At 34.2% G+C, this 21,848-nt stretch overlaps 1 protein-coding gene across 9 annotated transcripts in view; it reads left to right on the plus strand.

Moving 5' to 3' along the window:
• Positions 1–21,848, plus strand: part of LOC148952344 (uncharacterized) — a 363,983-nt gene that overhangs the window by 272,936 nt on the left and 69,199 nt on the right. For all 9 annotated transcript variants that reach the window (XM_089089795.1, XM_089089796.1, XM_089089797.1 and 6 more), the window contains 2 exons: positions 13,457–13,675; positions 19,718–19,944. In XM_089089795.1, the coding sequence (XP_088945921.1) occupies positions 13,457–13,675; positions 19,718–19,944 (446 nt within the window). The remainder of the gene's footprint in view (positions 1–13,456; positions 13,676–19,717; positions 19,945–21,848) is intronic.

Below are 21,848 nucleotides of genomic sequence, written 5' to 3' on the forward strand. Positions count from 1 at the left end.
TCTGGTAAAAGGGAATCTATGTTTTTGCGCCAGAAATATATTTCTTGGTATGGCGGTATAGAACATAGAAAATCTTATTAATTTAACTTGGAAAAAAGTTTAGCTCGTAATTGACAAAATACGGACTTGAGGACATTTACTGAAAGAAAGAAAAAGTGAAAGGTGAGATAAAAGAAGAAGATAGTTACCGAAGATATGATTTTGTGATTTGTGCATAAAAATACGCATTTTATTTTAAATTATTCGGGCCTGGTCTACTCATTCTGAAACATTGTGGAATTGGTATTTAAGCTCCCACTAGCTGTTGCTTTTCAAGTCTTCCGATAAGTTTTCAAGCAATTTGAATGAGGCTGTATCGCTTCATCACCAGTCATGTTTGAATCCTTCAATTTTCCACTGATCAGGGTAGCAGAAAGGTACTAGAATAAAATAAATAATAAACTAAAAACACTGAACAGCTTCGATTAAGTTGACATAGCATTAATTTCAAAAGATGTATCTATGACTGCCGCTTTTTGAGAATTTGTCCAAGCAAAGTTTGCTGCGGAAGGTTAGCATTGCAAAAGGGATTTTCTCAACTTGGTGATCACTGATCTTACCAGTGTTAAGGCAAAGAATTATCTATCATCCCTCTCAGCTTTTGTTTTGTATATTGAAAAAAAAGTTGCCGAACATCAGGCATTGTAAAAAATAACCATACGCAAAGGAGGATTAAGAATTTTGAATGATAAAGTAGATTAGTCGCCGCCATCACTTAGTTTTCTTTTCATCAAAAAGGAATAAATCGAGATAGTGTCTTGTTTTTTACTTTTCAGAGTGAATACTCACAAATCTTTTAAGTCACTTTTTAAAATCTTTTGAGTCACTATCTGTTATAATAATGATAGAATTTTAGTTCTTTTAAAATTACTGGGGAGTAAAGCTTCTGTTCAATTCAATTCAGTTTTCAATCAGTTTTATCAAGGCCGTATCCAGGGGAGGGGGGGGGGTTACCCGGTTTGAACCCCCCCCACCCGAAATTTTTGACCGAGTCGAAAATTAGTCTAAAAAATACCTGTAAAGGTATTTTTACAGGTAAATACCTGTAAAAATCAGGTAACCCCCCCCCCCCGAACAAAAATCCTGGATCCGCTTTTGAGTTTTATTAATAATAGATTCAATAAGCATATAAACAACAAATTCATAAAAAAAAAAAAAAATACAATCGTTAAGTAAAAACTTTAAATTACTAAACACTTTTCCTCTTGGCCATAGCCTGTTGAGGTAACCTAAATTGCTGCAATTCGCGTGAGCTTTAAAATCCATCCACTCTACACTAACTAAAGTGAGATCAAGCTCCCAAGATAAACCAATCAGTAAAAGGAAACGAATCCAAAACAACATAATTCCTTTTAGCCTACTTTTAACTACCCTTCAAACCTTTCTGTTTCCCATTCCCCCCTCTCCCCCCCAAAAAAAAAAAACAACAACCAACAACAATCAACGCTAATGACCCAAAATACTTTTTTATCACAAATTTAAATGATCCACTGACCTCTTCTCTTTTAAATCTTTAGGCAACGCATTCCACGCCCTAGAGCAGACTATATCAATAGAAAAATCGGATCTTGTGCAAGGTTTAGGATGAATGTTAAGTTAATCTTTAGTTCTAATATTTACATTATGGAAATTTGATATATTTTGAAAAAAAAATTTGAAAAACACTCAGGCAAAAGTCCATGATGAAATCGGTAAGCAAACCTAGAGCAAGCAATTTTATGTAAATTATTTGTTGACTGTAAATCCTCATCTCCTATAAGTAAAAGAGCTTTATCATTATTTTTCTTCAATATTTCAATAGAAGTTTTAAATGTCGACATCCAAACTATTGAACAATATTTGAGATGGAATTGGATCAGAAAAAAATAAAGCAGGCGTAAAATCTTTTTGTGGAAAAAATGTTTAAGTTTTTTTAATCATGCAGCAATTCCTTCAGACTTTCAAATATACAGCCTTCACATGATGCTTGAAAGAAAGATTTTCATCAAGCAAAAGCCCCAAGTATTTAGTGAAACCTGTCTCAGGTTTGCTAATCACGCCTCTCGGTGTTAATAGCCCCCCATCATCGGGATGGGATATTGCTGTTCGCGAAAAAAATCAAAATTTGTAATTTAAGAACATTCATCACTAGCTTATTGGCATCCATTCAATCATAAAATCGCTCAATAGCTAATATAAGCTTATTGTAAAGTGAAGAAAAATCATCATCAGCTATTCCAATCGCTGTATCATCAGCAAAACTTTGCACCAGGTCATCACCAGACTTTTCTTCCTCAACAGGTAAATTATTAGCACAGAGGAAGCAACAATTACTTGGTGGTCCATGCAATATAAACTGTATATCATTGATAAGAATAATAAATAACAGTGACCCAAGTGTGGAGCCTTGTGGTACGCCACAATTAGTCTCAGTAGCATTTAACTTATCATTACCTATAAAGATCTTTCTATTGTTAAGGTAACTCCTGAACCATGATAGTAAATTGCCACGAATACCAGCATGATTTAATATTCCTAATAAAATTTTAGAAACCACACAATCGAAAGCTTTTATTTAAGTCAATCAAAACCGCAGCAGGAGTTACGTTTATATCCATCACTTTAATAATAAAAAGTATTGAAGATGAAAGCGCGTCTTTTGTGGGTTACCAAGGTCTGAATCAAACTTATCTGACTTTAAGAATTTCTTTCTTAGCAAGAAACCTATATAGCTGATGGTACACTGCTTTTTCAAAAATTTCAGAAAAGACTGAAAGCAATGATATAAGTCTGTTTTTCGTAACAGCAAGGGGAACTCCGCCTTTAAAAAGTGGGACAACCCTAGCATTTTTAAAATCAGATGGAATTTCGCCATTATCAATAGAAAAGTTGACCAAATAAGTTAGAGGCTTCACCAGTGAATGGATGCTTTCTCTGATTACTTTTGTTTGAATCTTGTCACAGCCTGAAGATGAAGTACCTTTAAGATTTTTAACAATTAGGATTACATCTTCTTCCGTTACAGGAACAAAACCCATTGATCCAATACATGGTGGCGGTAAAAAATCTGCGAACTTCTTATCAATCTTGGAAGCTGTATTAATTACTTCTTCACCCATTACACCAAAAAACTCTGTTAAAACCCCATGCCACCTCCAAACTATCACTTACTTCCTGGCCTCCATGTAAAAGTTTAGAAGGCATAGAAGATCCTGTAGAATTTGGGTTAATGACCCTTTTTATTAAATTCCAAACTTTTTTCACATTATTACCCCAATCAGCAAATTTTTTATAATAATAACTCTCTTTAGCTTTTCTCAAAACCTTACTCAATATAATCTTATACTTGCTGTAATCATTTAATGGATTTATTGATGGACGTTTCTTGGAACAGGGCCATGAGCGCATTTTTTCATTAACACATTTTAATAAGCCAAACAGAATCAAAGGTCTTCTTAAAGAATCTTCTCTTGAACGTTGTGTATACATTTCTTCGCATCTTTTTTTTAACTTATTAGTAACTATTGCATGAAATGTTCGAAAAGCAATATTTATATCTTTTTCATCCAAAATTACTGATTAATTTATATTTATAGACAAATCTTCTCTAAAGAGTATTAAATTATCCTCTGAAAAATTAAAAAATGATGCTCCTTTTTTATTTCTCTTTTTGAAACTATATTTAAATCATCGATTTAAAGGTAGCCGGTACCGGGAAATGGTCTGATGTGTCTGAAATAATAATGGTCCGATGTGTCTGAAGTTGGTAAAATCGATGAAAATATGTTGTCAGTTAGAGTCTGTGACGACTGGGTGACTCTTGTAGGAATAGTAATGGATGGAAAAAGACCATGACTAGCAAATATAGAAATAAATTCTATATTTCTAAATATTTATAGTATTCTAAAATACTTAGAAATATTTCTAAGCGACTGCATTAAATTAATGTTAAAGTCACCCATTAGAAAAATGTTGGCATACTTCAATTTTCTGATTTTATTTATTTTTTCCAAATATAAACAAAAATCTATAGTAGATGAAGAAAGTGAAGGATAAATTTCGGAAATCAGTATTTTATTATTAGATGTATAATTTACTTCAAGAAATAAGGACTCAAAAATTCCTTCCTCGTTAACAGAAAAATCATTTCTTCGGTAATAAGGCAAGGAATTATGCACATAAATTGCCGATGTAAAAAAAATGTATTTATTTTTATTTTATTTTTTATTTTATTTTTTAAGTTTTTTTTTAATTTATTTTATTTTATTTTTTTATTTTTTTTATTATATTTTTTAAATTCTATTTTTTAAATTTATATTTTTTATTTTATTTATTTTTTTGACGCCGATGTAAAAATTCTACTGAATGACGTGGAATATCTAGAAGAGTAGAATTCTGAGGGTTGGTAAAAGTCTCACACAGTCCAATAATAGACGGTAAACATGTTTCACCAAATAATTGGACCTCACCAAACGATGAACAAATACCTCGACAGTTTGTCTGCATAATAGAAAAACGAGAATCATCAATCGTTTTACACATTTCACTAGGGTTTAAGTGATAATGGGATTTGGGAAAATTACTCATATCATAAAATTTATATCATCATTCTTACTCATTTTAATATCAAAAAGCAGGGAAAGATCCAAATAATTTCGCTCTAAATTAGAAAAATCAATCGAAGGCTCAGGTTCGTTTCCCTTAATCCCATCAGTGACTGATATTAAAATTACCTACCAAAAATATTTTTGACATAATTAGGATCTTATTGTTAGTAGTGATTTGGAGATTGAAGCAAGATAATATTATAAACTGTTTGAATAATTTGTGGAAATTCGGAAAACTACAAAAAGGCAAAAGAAAAAAAATTATACTGCACTAGCAAAACAATAACACAAAAAAGAAATAGAACAACAAATTTCAGTTTCGTCCGCAAAAAAAGAAGAAGGGCACAAGGATATACAAAAGCTGAAATCGCTCAAACCAAATGGAAAAACAAAAACTCATAAGCATTAATCATCTGAGTAGTCATCAGTATGACCTGGAACTGGTGCTCGAAGGAAATCATATCATGAATCGTCACTTTTTATCCATTGGGCGGTCTTAGATTTTTTAGATTCTAGTCAGAGTTTAATGCCCTTTTTAATCATTCGTGTCTCACTAACTTTCTTCGAGCCTCTAAGCTTATAACCGAGACCCAATAAATCTTTTCTCCTACGTTCTAGTTCTGCAGGCAAGTCACAAGCTAAACTTATTCCAGATTTATAAGCTTGCTATAATTCGTCATGATGAGATCCTTTGTAGAAGGACTGTTAAACTCAACAACAATGGGATCAGTGCCCTTTGTAGTACCAGGCCCGTTAGACCAGTCTGAAGACTTTTTAGCCATCCGATAACGCTTATCAATTTCAACCTTATGAATTTCGAGGCTATTTTTCACTCTCGGACTACAGACTCTCGGACTACAGATTCGGTGCATTCATTTCTAGCCATATCTGCTCCATGCACAAGTATATTTTTCCTCCTGGTATGTAGGTCCATGCGGACATTTATCATGATTAAATTATGAAACTCGGCACGAAGGTTTTTTTTTTTTAATTTAAGCACTTTATTATCATCTTCTAGCTTCTTGATCAAGTCCGACATTTGGTCCATTCTTCTATGAAATGATCTTTAGTGAGGGCCATTGAACTGGTTAATTGAGCCTCTTCAAAAAACAAACTAGCACAGCATAGACAAAAACTTTGTCAAATCAACCTGATATAAGTTTAGCGAACTACTAAGTCCAAGCTAAGCGGTGGTTTTATGCTCGCACTATTTCAATCAAATAGATATCCGGATTTGCCTCACTTGGCAAAGACTCAATGGGAACTTCTTTGTAGTAAACATTAACAAAATCGATTTCGGGATTTTTCATAATCAATAGCAAAATCGATTTCGCTATCCTTAAGGATATATACTCTGCAGCGCCACTTTGCGTAAAGATACTAAATCAATCCCTTCTTGATCAGCCACTTTCATAAGCCATGGTCATGTTACATGGAGGGCCCAAAACTTTTCAAAAGGCCTGTCCTTAGTATATGTTTTAATGGACTTTTCCTTTTATAACCTACATTAGAAAAAGGGTAAGCCATTCTTTTAGGAAGTTGACCGGGTAATTTTGCCGATTTAAATAAGGTGGCGTTCTAGTACCGCTTATATAACCTGGCGTGCTATTTAAATAAGGTGGCGTCCTAGTACCGCTTATATAACCTGGCGTGCTATTTAAATAAGGTGGCGTCCTAGTACCGCTTATATAACCTGGCGTGCTATTTAAATAAGGTGGCGTCCTAGTACCGCTTATATAAAGTGGCGTGCTAGTACCAATGACTAACTTAAATGTCCTTCAAGTTTTAGCTGGATTCTCTTGTTATTTCTAACTTTTTTTAAATATTGATAATTCTCAGCTTTTCTGAGTTTATCACTGATATAATTCTTACACACATTCTTATCACTTACTATTACTTATCACGCTCGTCTTATAAAGGCGGTTCTTTCTATTAATTATGTTTAGTGAAGTTTTGTCTTATCCATGGCTTCTTTAGTTTAATACTTCTATTTAATTTAGATTTTTTTTATTCAAGTAATCATCCTTCATTTATTGCTTTTTTGTGTTAGTGAAGACGGAAGATAATTATTTAGGACTGGCCAATTCAATTTTTAAGAATCATTAATTAAGTTCTATCACCAGTATTTCACACTGTTTGGAAAGTATCATTTGAGAATTCAGGCAATATTGTATTACTAAATTTATAAAATTAATTAATAATCTATTAAATTTATTTAAAATTTATAGAAAGATATCATTAATCAAAAGTGCAGGATTTCTAGGAACCATAATCCTTATTTTAGTGCAAATATTAATTGAAGGCTTTAAGTTAAAAGTGAATGACATACGCAAAAATTACGGCGTAAAATATTATTTTATGAATTCAAATCAAAATTAAAATCCCCTTTTATAAAAGAGGATCAAGTAATAATTAGCAGTTTTCGCAATTGAATGTCCATTAACTCTAAAAAAATGCCTAGAAGATGAAGCTGAAGGAGGTCTGTAAACTCCAGCTTCCTAGAACTATCCCAGAACTACCCTTCTTTTCTTGACCTCAAGGTTCGAAATAACACCCCACTATGTTTTTGATTTCTTCGATTTTTCCTGTGGAAAGTGTGACCTTTGATTTCTAGCAAAGTATAAAAATTATCGTTCCACCATGATTCAGTTATTCCTTTCATGTTCTTTAATGCAAGGGTCTTTTCCAGCATCTATATAGGATTCACCCAAAGATTCACCGTTATATTGCTAGACTCTAACTGTAAGTAAAATTATGCTGAGATACCCGAGATGATGTTGACTCCTTATTGGCAGAATATTTTTCAGAAGGGCAATTATATTTGTTGTGGGCTGCATGAGTATTTTATGCTTCTTCTTTCTTCTAAGTTATATTCTGCCCACAAAGAAAAAACGTGTAAAGACCGCTTAAAATACTGTAGGTCGGGCTATATAGAGTATCCAAGCCCTTTAAATTCCCTTCAACTACAAAGAATTTAATATGTCTCTGGATCATCAGCTGGAATTTTGTCTTTACCTATATTAAAGAAAAGGAGATATTGATGCCTGAAGGGAAATAAGCTTTGATACCTCATTTTGACAGCTGACGTTTAGGGTGTCCGTGACGTCTGTAATATACACTAACTCAGGACGTACTTTGTTATATTTGTTGTATCCCTCATTATTATCATTTATCCCTCACACTTATATTCCTTGGGGACTTGTGCTATCCCTCTTTGTTATCACTTATAATTCTTGATATCGGATGGAATAGTCAAGTCAAATGAAGTCTTACCTAATTGGTGATTATTTTGAACGAATGTATGACCTGTAAAAACAGCATATGATGTGACAACGCTGGTCATCAATAACAACGAATCATCCTTAATAAACTCAAAGAAAAATAACAGAAGCAAAATATTATCTATAATAAACTAAACAAGAGGATGAGTTCAAACTAGATGAAATCATCCATCATTATTGATCCAGTAAGTTAATTTTTTTTTTCCTCATAAATTTTGGTGTTAAAGCTATTGACTGATTCTTAACTTAAGAAATTTGCAATAGAACCTTCAAAATGTAAGAATTAAAACCAGGTGCGGATCGAGAGGGGACGGGTACCCCCCTCAAGATTTTTCTGGTGCCCTCGTTCCATTTTTTATTCTTTATAATAAAGAGTAAATTAGGCGCCCATGTCAAGTTGCCCCCTCCCCAAAGATTTTACTCTAGATCTGCCTTTGATTCATACCAACTAATGAAAAAAACTTATTTGTCCTAAACTATAAAATATGTGTTCATTCAATAATAGTAATTTTTTATTTAAGCAAATGCTAATAGCCCCATGTTAAGATATGCATAAACACATTTTCCCTTCTCGAAAACGTAAACAAGCTTAAAAAATTTCTTAAATGTTTTCTGCCGAACCATAGTGGTGCGGCATAATCCAAGTCAGTAATGAGTCATATTTCTCACTTCTTTTTTTTTTTTTTTTTTTTTTTTTTTTTTTTTTTTTTTATTGAGCTGTTGATTTAGCAAGAAGTGAAACGTTCAGAAACAAAATGAGTCAAGTTCAAAGAAAAAAGGAGAACATTTCTAAAGACGGTGAATTGCTTGTTCTGATTTTGATGCATCAATTTTAGAGCCGAAAGAGTGTATAATAAGGCCTTATCCGGTGGGAGGCTAATGGGTTTCACCCCCCCCCCATCTACCTGAAATTTTGTCTGACTCGTTTAAAAAGTAAAGAAAATGCATGTTAACAAATTTTTGATGCTTTTGGTAAAGTTTTTTTTTGTGGAACATCCCCCGAACAAAAATGACCCCTCCCCCGGACAGAAATCATGTATACTTCTTTGGTGTAAAGGATCATCGTTTATTAAGCATGGAAAATTTGTTTAATTGTGCCAGCATTGCCTTGTCCGAATTGGTCTCCCGAAACGAAAAAAATGTTTGTGAATAGTATCCAATGACTAAACGTATTGCTTACTTTTTGTTATTGTTAGTCAATATACTGATGGGTAGTACAAAGTTTTCCACTGATACACCAAAATGCTGCTAATGTTAATTTTTACAAAGCAAAGCTAATCAAGGCGATTTTCTAAGTTTATATACTAAAATATAGAAACAATCAGTGAAGATGATCTACTTAACTTCTCACCGCCTCGTATGATTAATGTTCAACCCAATTTGCAGCTTTAATTCGAAATAACATGTGCCATGATCCTCAGCAACGAGTAAAAGAAATTCCTTGTCCAATTAATCATAAAAGACGGTTTAATCGGTCCAATATTTGCCGTCTTATTATATTCTAATAACTTGATGGGAGCCGTCGTTCCACTTTCTTTACACACCCACCAAGAAATTACATTTTATGTGTCAGATATTTTCTAAGTGACATATGCCACTTTTTATTCTGCGGATGTCAAAATAAATTATGAATATCCGTTCATTTTGGGGCTATCTCTGTCGACTCTTTCTCACTTCTGTCTCCTTTGGAATGTTGAAGCAAATTATTGATTCCTGAATTTCCCCTCTAGCTTCACTTCAAATGGAATTTATGCCACTCTTGTTAGAGGATAGATAATTTAAATGGCTTACCTTGAATTTGATTTTAATTCGTTCTGTCACCAAGGTCATTTTTGGCGCTTGAAGATAGACTCATTGATGGCTGTCCAAATTATTTACTTTTTAATAAATTACATATTGTGCAAGGAAAATTCTTGCATGTCAACGTCAACAGAGGGTATGGAATAGGAGGGGGGGTCCTAATTTAGTATCTAGTAGATATCAGCTTTGAAATAAATCCGTGATATTTTGAATATCACTTTTTTTCCTATATAAACTTTTTTTTAATAATATTTGGTCAATTCATAGTATAGTCATTTCTTGCTATCGCTATAACCTTTTATTTGGGAGAAGGAGTGAGATTTTAACATTAAATCTATCATGAAAACAATTTCCCAAGTAAAGGCTCTGCTTGGCTGAGCGTTAAGGATAATAGATCAGGTTGGAAACAGAAAAAGAAACTCATGGAGAGGTCGGAGGTAGGATTGAAGTTTTCGAGTCGATTTGGAATTTTGATTTTTTATCAAATTTGAATTTTGATTAGAATCCAGAATGTTTGGTTTTTATGAAATTATTTGTTGAGTTTTGAACTGTTTTATTTTTCCTTTAAGTGGAAATATTGTTATTTAGAATTCAGAGGACAAGGTAGAAGACGACGTGTGTGTGTTTAATAAACAGTAGTTAATAAATGGAACTACCCTAACAAACTTCGTTTTATTCTCAGTTTTGTTAAATCCCATTTGGAGCTTGTTAAAATAAATATTTATAAAATAAGTAGATACCCAAATCTACTTTTTTTTATCAGTCATCAAAGGATGAGCATCTAATTAGTTTGTACTTGCTACCAAACATACGAACCATAAAGGACTTTAAAAATTAGATTTAAGTAATCAAATGCTTTGGATTTTTTCTTCAAAACTAAGTCAAATCAAGCATATGTATGCTACCCCCCCCCCCATCAATCTTTCGGGAAGGGAGGAAGATTGTAAAATTTGCCAAAAGTGGCTAAGGTTTTAAAAATATATATTTTTTTCAATAGTTGGTGGTAGTAAGCTATAAATAAAGAGTGACCCACGTCAATACAAACAAAACTAAAACTTAAAGTATTTTAAGAAACAATATATTCATCAAAAGAGTATTATTTCCTTGCTAATTCCAAATAATTAAATTATACCCTCAAAAATTATTGGCATAAGAGAATTTTCATAATTTTAGAAATCCGGTGAAAGTGCCCCTGAAAGGGATACTGTTATTGTTGTTGGATATTGTTGTCAAATGTCTGCTACGGCATTGTGCTGCTGTTTGTTTAAATTGTGCCAACAGGTACAATTTTTGCAATTAACCCAGAAATTTTTAATTCTAATGAAAATGTTTGATTTTAGAACTTTGATTCTGGCGGATCGGAAGTCCATATTTCTTTTTGAGAAATGCAGAATTTTGGGGAAATCTCTGAAAATATGGAGTTGGTGGAAGACGGGAGTTTTTGAACCTGAGTTGAAAGTCTAGTGTCGTTTCCAAGTAACAAAATAAATTGTGCCGTAGCAAATTTAGGCTAGTGCCGTTTTCTTCCAGAAAACACTAAATTTGGCTCAAATAGGGTAGAAAATTCTCGAAAGACATTTCTCAGGTATTCAACGGGTTTAAAAATGGTCAAAAGTTGATTTCACAACCGCCTAGTTTCCGTGGCTATGTTATCGCATCCTGGCGCATTCCATGTTATCGCACGCTGGCGCATTCCAAGCATATATGTATTCATACAAAATGAACTGTTACAATAGACCGGCTATTCAGCAACACTTAAGATTGTACATTCTTGCATAACTACGTACCAGATTAAGGAGGGCTTAGCCAATATTTTTTTTTTGGGGGGGGCTGAGGGAAGGGAGTGAGGGATACCTAAAGATTTTAACCGTTGATCTTCATTTGAAGGAAGTTTTGGGTTAAGTTTGCAATATATTGGCTTACGGAGGGGGGGGGGGTGACAGATGCCATCTCAAGCTTGGTCTCATTATAGCCCTAGAAAGTGGGATTTAACCACAGTTTTCGTACAAATTACTGTTTGGGATGTGATCAGTCTGTCGGGTACCCAAAATGATCCGTCGGCGATTTCTTGTGAAAACGTCTAGCAAATCCTCCTCCGTCTGTCAGAGTACTCAAAGCTTCAGAACCTGACTTGACCATTGTCATCAATCTAGCTTTTAACATTCTAATCCTGGTTCTCAGACTTATTTTCCTATTCCTCCAAACTTTTTTCAACTTTGAAAAAATACCGTCGGCCTTTGCTATTTGACTGTTAGCCTAACATTTTCACTGCACCCAACGTCTTAATGCTGCTATACCTATGGCTATACCTATAGGCATAGGTATACCTATGCCTATAGGTATAGCTATAGTTATAAGGTATAAAAGGTATATAAGGTATAATATATAGGTATAGCTATAGTTATAAAACATAAGTATACCTATGCCTTATAACAATGAAATTTTCAGTTCAATTATTTTGAAAAGTGAACGGCAGATAGAGCTCTTGCAGTTACCAATGTCTATTTGATGCTTTCTAAAATACTTTCTGAAAAACATTAGTCAAACTTTAGGGCAAAGAAAAGGCGTTGAGGGGACAACAGTCTCCTCACATATACAGTAGAATAAACTCTCTACATTTCTAGCATTAATGTTGCCCTTTAAATTCGTTAAACTTTATTTTGTATTACCAGTAAAACGTTGCATTTTCTGAATGTTCCAAATGGTACTTTTTGTATGGCTTTGGTCTTACAAGGGGGGGGGGAGGGGGAATGAAAATACTCCTTTCCTTTCTTATGGGTCCCATTGTACATAGTTTATATTAGTTCGTCGTTCGTCTAGGGCTGTTTATGGTGATAGTTAATTAACAAAAGGCTTTCTGCTTTTTTTATAATGAAACTACCAAGATCTAACTCCTTTTGTGAGAAGTTCTACTTATTTGGTTTTTGTTTTGGAAATCAGGCCTTTGCTAACAGACATGACTGTAAAAATTTCTAGCATATATTGCTGATACAAGATATATTAATCATTTGTTTAAAACTAAGTTAGTGCATCCCTCCCCACTGTAGGAGGGAACCCTGGGAACATTCTCGTTAAGCTTTTGCGATTCTCTGATCAGAAGAGCGAGGACTTTGGTGATGTGAAGTTCGCTTGATGCACTAAAGTTTAGTTCTCTTACGAGCTTAAAATCTGGTGGTCATAGAAGTAAGATTTTAGTAGTTTAATGAGCAAAAAATAGGCTTGAAACCTCTCCAACCGTACATCAGCTGTGATGCATCAAGTATGTTCTCCCTCTCCAAATACAAGGAATTGTTGGCATTTATAAATCCCCTTTTTACTGACGACGTATACTCTATTTTGTTCCTTTTCTTGTATTTTTCTTCCAATTGGTTAACATGGGAAATCCCCATTTGGGACCTGTTTTTCAGGCACGTGAACGACATTACCCAGATGTTTCTATCTCCAGCGCTTTAATTTACTTTTAATTGCTGGCTATCCACTGGCTAGGCTACGACTCAAACATTAGTGAGCCGGTCAGACGAATTAACATTAAGCGGTATCCTGAGACACATTGCCTCAAACTATACAACTTGCTTTTGTAATTGTTCATTTAGTTTTCATCGTTTGGAAGAGTTCAAAAGTATAAAAACATATTACATTTGAGCCGTAAAGTTTTTTTTTTTTGTATAACTGAGAGTTGTTCCTTGGGAGTGAGATTATACTTACAAGTCTTTTATTCATTGTTAATTGTTTTTTATTTTTACATTTCAGTTTACAATGTCAATCGTCCAGACGCCATTCATAAAGCTGACCTTCGTGTAACTGACATATGTAATTTGCTTGGCAGTGATTGGGCTTCATTAGCAAGGGAACTGGATGTCAGTGAGGCGGACATCAATATTATAACAGGAGAATATCCAGATGCGCCCTCCCAACAAGCAATGGTCATGATGCGTCTATGGATGCAGCAAGCTGGACATAAAGCGACAGGTATGCTTTATTATCGCAAGATTCATTATCCAGATCTCGTTCTTCTTCTTCTTTCTTAATATACACGGTATAAATTTATATTTACTATGGCCATATGCCATAGAATAAAACAAGCATTTTACAGGGACAGTCCTTGATTAGGTGATGGTGGTTATTTTCCTAAGTAGAACGATTCAAATTTTTGCAAGATATCCCTTATACAATGCTGGATATATTTGCATCCTGCTTAGACAATGACGCCCAGTTGAAAGCTGCAAGCGTTTACGATGTATTACGATGAAAGTTTAACGCAGACCAACCTACACCACTGCTAAATATTAGAAGCAAAAACACAACGTTTCATAGGGATTTTTTTTTGCTGGCGTACGCTGGGGCTTTAGATGATCAATTTGAAACTGGGTTTTGATTAAGTTTTTGATCAAAGCTGTTCACATTGGTGCCGCATCTGGCAACAAAATGTTGAATATCAACCCTCATAAAATGTTGAATATTCAGATTCTGCATGAAAATTAAGCATTAAAAAATGTACTTTTTTAAAGCTCCAGTCGAAAGTTACAACCGTTCCTAAAACGAATATTGCATTGGTCTATTTCAAACTTTTGAAATTGACCATCTGTTACTCAAATAAATTCTAAGGAAAAGAAACCTTGGAGAATATATTAACGAGATTAAAGAAAATGATAAGACATTCTGATACCATAACATCAGTGAATTCTAAGCTAATTCTAAGCTTAGTGATGCCGTGCTAATTTTTTGAGGAAAGAGGGCAGCACTGAGCCTGATAGGCCATTCCGTTTGTCATAGCAACTTACGAGGAGGGGGGGGGGGACGGGAATATTTCCCCATCAGATACATATGCAGGAATCTACTTAATAGGAGTCGTAACTTGGAAGAAACAGTGAAAATAGGCAAATCCTATAAGAATCATACCGAAAATCGGAAAACGTCGGGATTCCCGGGAAGGTGTGTATGTTGAAGGCCCCACCCTATAGACACCCCTCCTCCCTATCCTTGTTTTGAACAAAAGTTCAAAATATTAAAACATTATTAACAAATATTAATGTTTTTTGACAAAAAAGGTTTTTTCAATCTCCCCCCCCCCTCGCATAGGAATGTTTCCTTAGACATACCCCGTATTAAAAATTTTCTTTGGAAACGTTAAAAAGCAAAATTGCTAAAGACAAAACTGTTATCATTAGCTAAATTTTGGCGGATTTAAAGTCTGATGCCCTACGTCTAGTGCCGAATATTGATTTATTTATTTTTTTAAGATGCCTTCAATTCGAACTACGAATGTCTTTTTTTTTCACACTACGAATGTCTTTTTTTTCAAACTGTAAATATCTTATTTCTTTTAACTGTGTCCTCATCTACGTATTTAAAGAGGCATAATCCTTAAAGAGGCAGGGGGTATTATTGTTTTTGTGGCGGGAGATGTGGGTTGAAAATGAGTAAGAGGTGCCTTTTTAAGCAATAGTTTTTTTAATTTCGCGGTTTGGGCGGAAATCCCCCGCCATCCTCGCCTTTACCTCCTTGTTCGCAGTTGTGAATATGTCTATATCAGGATTGACTTCATGATTTCAAATACCGAAATATCGTCAGCAATGAAGAGATACTTTTAACAATTTAATTTTATGAAATAGTTAAACAGATTTTGTACCGTGATTACGTAATATAAAAATCAGAATAACTGGCATGAATCTCTAAAAGGTCTTGCTAATTATATCTAATGAATATCGAATACTTCTTCTAATGATTCTTATAATTAGATAAGGCTTATTGATAGGTTTGATCAAAATCTTTGATAATTACCAAAATCCTTAATATTAGGACTATTATAAGAATCCTAATTACTTTCGATACCAAGAAGAAGTTGTGAATTAAGGATTTTTCTCAAACTAACGTAGTGTAATTTACTTAATTAACGCAAGTTTGCGTTAAATAAACTTGCTCCTAACACAAGTTTATCGGACTGACCTATTTTGCCGCCCCTGATTCGGTTAGTCCTGTTTGATTGTGCTAGTCGTTTCTTCGTGAGTCTAATAAGGAAATCGAAAATAAATTATATTGGTCTGTTTAGTGTAGGCTCAAGGTCATCCTGTTATCTTTAATTGAATCAAGGCCACTTTGGGCAAATGCGTTCAAGATTGGATCTAATTAAACATATCAATGAGAATTTCTCTCATATTTTGTTCTTGGATGGGACCACTTGGATTTTGGACTTGGATGGAACATGGACGGGACCAAAGTAAATATTCGTCTTTGGTAATTTTAAGATTTAGTTTCGTAAAATAATCCTCTTCCACGTTGTCCCTTAATTTTGTTGTATTTAGATAAATTATTCATTTTTTAGGTCTTCATTCTTCAATATCAATTTTATTTCAGCGTTAGTGTTGTGTTATTGTTGCTTTTTTATTGGTTAATACCTCTGCAATGCAATTATTATTATTATCAAAAGTTTAGCTAACTTTTAAAGATATAGGCTTTCTGTTTGAAGCATATTATGGTTAATGATTAAGTTCTTTTTATCTTGATTGAGTCTTTCAAATTCTTTTAGTTTAAATGAACGTAGAGAATGATGATTTAGCTTTTAATCTGTGTATCTGCTTGACAGAGAATAATGGAATAAAATCAAATGAAAGCAATTCTTTTTTACTTTCTCCATCTCTTATTCCATCTCAAGGGAGCTTTAAATCTAGGAAAAGAAATATTTTTTTTCAAAGTGTTAGCTCGAGTCTAAGAGGAAAAGAAAGTTCCATTTAAAAGTTCCATAATAAATCTCATGGAAATTGAGAAAAGCTGTTCAAATAGATTTTTTTCTTAGATTTCTATTCGTTCCTGTTGTAGATATAAGACCTTTTAAAACTTTAAATTTTTATGCTTCTTTTTTATAATTTCTTTTTTCATAATAAAATTTCAGAACTGAAACCTATTTACTTGTTTACGCCCTTGATTTGGTTACGTTATTTGTCAGTTGCAGATAAATTAGTGGGCCATCAGCTTTAGTTAATTTTCAATGGCCGCTTGATGAAAGGTGAGAATATTAATGAAAAGGAAATAGCTTGGCTCAAGGTTGTATCAAGGGTGGAGGCTGCCGGGTGTGAACCCCCTTTCCCCGAAATTTTTATCCAATTCGTAAAAAAGTAACAAAATGCATATCAGTCTTTGCGTTTGTTGAATTCCTCTCCTTTGAAAAGTCCTCTAAAGAAATCGGTTCCTGTGTAAGTGTCTGATTGACCTTATTTTTAGAATCCTTTTGGTGTTTATTGATGGATTATTCGGCCTTCCAAGCCCAAAAGATGTATCCTAAGGAACACTAAACCTTTAGGAATTAGCATTGTAATAAATTGATTTTTGTATGTCATACAGGATTTTCCCACTAGTATTGGCCTGGAGCGCCCCCCTCCCACTTATCAAAATTAAAAATGATGGACTGAACATTGACTTTCATCTTTCTCAAAGGCTATAAGAACTACTAAAACAACAATCAACAAGTTGGCTGCAGTATTTGAAACGTACTCTCCGACATTTGTGTACCCCTTATACTAAGGAATTTCTAAAAAATGGTTCTTTCTGTTGTCCCCTTTTTTACTTTTTGCCTCTTCAGATATTTATAGGGTTTTGTTTTGTTTTCGAAAGTATAATGATGTCCTTTTTTCTAACTCATGGACATAGTTGTGAAATGAAGCTGTCTACATCAAAATAATTTTTTTGAATCATGCATGCAAAAAAAAGGGTTAATAAATGGAAAAAAGAGGTGCATTTTTCTGTTTTCAACGTCCTATAAGTTCGTATGATGCTACTTACTGCCTTTTCAGTTACTGATTTTGAGTACAAGGGTAACTTTTTAATTGGCCACCATTCTCCCCTACTGTGGACATGAGATCGCTCATAGTGAACGTAGTCATTCTCATCCAAATTGTTTCAGCTGTCACGTGGCTGGATAAACATTATTTTTATCTGTGGCTTATTCCACCCAGATGAATTAGGATTAGTAGGACGAGTAACCCTAGCAACGCTGAAACATACCAAGTGTTTTCAGATATAATGAAGACTGAGGCAGAGCAATATAATGTTATTGGTATATCAGTTTGGCTAAACACATCCTGCGTACTTGTTTTAATGTAGTGTAACTTTTATGTGAATAAGTACTTTTAGTATGATAATAGAATGCAAACATAAAAATAATAACAATTTGATAATGGTTTACATGAAGAGGTGGTGAAGCCAGCTCTGTGGCAAGTAATAGTATGGAACAAAACATTTCTGACTTTTATAATTTAAAAGCTCAATTGGTTTGAAAACCAAGAACTTTGCAACTTTCCTCTTATGTAAACAATACTCTTGACTAATTCTCAGATCAGCTTCCTACATTTTCCAAAGATTTTCTCATTTTCCAAGTGGCCTTCAGCAAGGCTCTTTGAAACTGATTGCATTTTATCGATTGACAAATCCTAACCTTGGAGGAAATTTATGTTCGGGTCTTTTCTGGAAGAGAACTAAAGCGAGGAGACTAGTGAGGTTTTCTCTCTTGAACTCTGTTACTACCTTCTCGTTTCGTTATTTTGTACGGCTGATAAACAAAGAAATTGTAGAATTGAATTTCATTAAATGAAAAACTTGTTTTCGCGAAAAGAAACCATTTTAGATTTGCTGGAAATCAAAGTTGATTCCATTTTTACGGATTTCCAAGAAAATGTCCTATTTCCTCCAAAAGCACTTCGACCTCAAACAGGTTTTCTTTCTTCTTTTTTTTTCAGTAAGTGGATTTGGATTGAACTAGACGATTCTATTTTTTTCGAGAAAGGTTTTGGTGGTAAGGTTAATACTGCCACTTTTGGTAATAAAAGTGAAGGTTTAACCTATTTATTTTCTTTTTTTTTATACGCGAGGTGAACCAAGAACTAAAACATCTTCCTTGGGACAGTGAGTACCAATATGTTAACCCCAGGTTTCTGTCAAAATATATCAAGCCGATGCGAAACTATTATATTTTGGTTCAGCTGGGACTCAGAGGTTAAAACCTTCATGAGTTGAGATAGGGACACTCTCGTTGTTTCGCTGTTGTCTTTCACCCTGACAATGTAACTGGAAGACGAAAAAGTTTCGTTTTTTCTCTCCTATTTGGAACAAACAGTTTTTTTTTAATAATGTAATGCTAAATTGCATATTATTTTTCCATGGATAACCTTGAGAAAAGTTCTACATGTCATTAATCTTATTTTCACTGCCAGTGAATTCATGCATGATAAATTTTGTAAATCTCTTTCAAGTGGTGTTCTATCCGATCAATTGGATGGTCAAAAACCACAAGGTTAGGTTTAGACTAGTCTCCATCTTGTGCTCCCTACTCATCACTAGAACTGACTGTTCTAGGTTTCAAATGTGTAAGATAGAACCTTGACAGACGATTAAAAACTACCTGTATTATAAGCTGTCTGTACCGAACCACACGGCTGAAATCTGTATCTCTTTTCTTTTGCTGATTCTGTATTTTGCTTGTATGTTACCTGCTATAGCCACAGAGAGATTGCTTCATTTAATTTCGACTATGTCCAACAGTTCAGGCTCTCCAGTTTGAAGCCTGGGGAATTTTTTTTATCACAGTTTGGACTTGCCGAAATTTGAATTATTAGCTTCGAGTTGTAAATAGGCTCCTTTCACAGAATAAAAGGGTATAATTTTTTTAATTTTTTTTTGGGGCGGAGAACATAAAACGTACGTTGTAGTAAAAGAGCCCTTAGACTCGTTTATTGGCTTATAGGCCTTGACCTTCTATATTTTAGCTTTCGTCTGTGTTCTGCTTAATTAGACAAATCAAATAAGTATCTCAGTTTGAATATTAGTACATAGTTAGCATTAAATTATTGTGCTTCATGAACATTGACACTTCATTAGCTGCTGATACACGTGTAAATTGCTTAAAAAACGAATGTTTTGTTTTTTAGGAGAAAGTGTCGTTAGGGGTGATACAAAAGATAGGGAAATTGTGAGGCAGTTGTGTCTGGTAATTTTATTTTAAATCTTTTTTGTTCACTTTAGGCAACAACTTAGAGAAAGCTCTTCGTGCCATAAATCGCATTGACATTGTGAATGAGTGCATTCGCAACTTGGAACTCGTTACTGATGATCTCGAACGAGCTGTGGCCAAAACTCAATTAGATCAGTCTGGCTTCAACGCCTTGAAACAAGAGATTGGTGGAAGTTCAAGAACTCTTAGAAGAAACACCAGTTTAGACGTCAGCTATGATGAACAAGATTTGATGAAGGTAACCTTTTTCATCCGATACTTTTGACAGTCAGTTTCAGCAGAGCCATTCAGGCGCATGCGCAAGGGACGGATCTTTAAGCTCGAGTCCTCCTCTTCTCAAAATCCGAGCTTTGTCCTATAATTTCCTGTATTATTCGGTATAATCTGCTTATTTTTAGCACTTTTTTAAAGTCCTTCTCCCCCAAAAATTCAGTCCCCTCTCCCTAAAAAATCATGTGCTCGAACTTGTGGTCAATTTTTTTATCAAATGGCGTAAATAATTGGATCCAGTTTGAACGTAGTAGGAGGCCTGGATGTAGAAGTTTCCCAAAATTTGCAATTTTCACTACAGATTTGACTTTGTTTCAAAATTCCGGTTAATATAGAATGTAAAAATCCAAAATTTTTTTTTGTTTTGTTCAGTGTTCTTTCTTTTTTTAACTACCGAGGCACATTTTTGGGGAATATGGTTGAAATATTCAAACATATTTACATTGTTTTAGATCCCCATTTTTGTCGTGATTTTCAAATTGTACCTAACCAAAATAATCTCAAGATTATACATCCAACAAATTATGCTAAATCTCTTCTGACCACCTTCAAATATTAGCTTCAAAAGCTAAGAATCAAAGATTCATTTATCGTTTCTTCCCAATCAATAGTCAAATGGGATAGAACCGAGGTGAAATGTCGACTCATACTAATATAAATGGATTTTCAGTGTTCCAGAATTTGAGAAAGCTTTTCTAGGCTAATAGGATTCCTTTGAAACTCATATCGTGTTCACTCTCTTAAATATCCTAAGAAGGAGAAGCTTACTTTAAAGGAAAGCTAATTCAACGATGTTTTGCAAAAAGCATTCAAGCGACATACATCTTTAACTGGGAAGGTTTAAAGACAAAAATCACGTATCTATACTGCAATGCTATGCCAAAAAGGGGAATCACAGAAACCGTATAATAAGCAAGTGCAGTTTAATGAGTGTAGGCCTATAGGCCTACACGTAGACATAGATATTTAAAGGAATCATTTTTTCTTGCTTATATCTCTCCCAGAGCTATGTGTCGTCGTTGGTCTGACATAAGTCGTCCTTCATCCTACTTTTCTGTCATTAATACAAATAAAGATGCATCATGTAAACTACGCCTGTTTACAGGCGGTATACATAGGGAGACACCAACCATTGGTACAGTGACCCCCCCCCCCCTACCCCTCAAGAAAAGTTGAATAAAGCTAATGTGTTTCTCCTGATGGGCTTATCTAATCTGTTCTATCGCACCTATTTGCGAAGACGAAGAAGATTGGCTACCGCACTTCACAAAGCGCTGCTTGGCACTTTTTTCAAAGGGATATATAAAACCCAGCGTAATAAAGGGAATTAAGTAAAACTTGATATGAACTATTGGGAGTAATCCAAACTGTAAAATTCTCCTGCTAGCTCTAGGCTACACATTAAACAATCATTTTACTTTCATTGGTTCTTTTTTGTAGTGTGTTTGTTCCTCTTTTCTTAGTTTCAATAGACATTGACAGCGGTATGATGTCGCACCAACTGTCAGCGGTTTTGTCATGAAAAGCTCAGTTACATTCTTTGTCAATACAGAGTTTTGATTACTATTACCCCTTATTGCTCCTTACTTACCGTTCATTACCACGAATCGTTTGAAGGTGTGCGTAACCAAAGGTTGGTTTGGGTCTTTAGTATGCAGGGCTGTTTTCATTCTAGACTAAAAGTTGGAAGCTTCATGTCTATACATCATACACAAGAAAATGCCTTCGGCTTTTTCTTAGCCGGAACAAGTAAATAACGAACCACAGGGAATCAGGCAACGGAGTAACTTAAATATTAAATTAAACCCAAGAAAAGTTACTTTTCTATAGATATATGCGTCATATCATTCCCTTGTCAAAAAAACGTGTACC

This window comes from Artemia sp. Qi Xiang Cuo, chromosome 5 (assembly GCF_049724085.1).
Source record: "Artemia sp. Qi Xiang Cuo chromosome 5, ASM4972408v1, whole genome shotgun sequence".
Classification (NCBI taxonomy): domain Eukaryota; kingdom Metazoa; phylum Arthropoda; class Branchiopoda; order Anostraca; family Artemiidae; genus Artemia; species Artemia sp. Qi Xiang Cuo.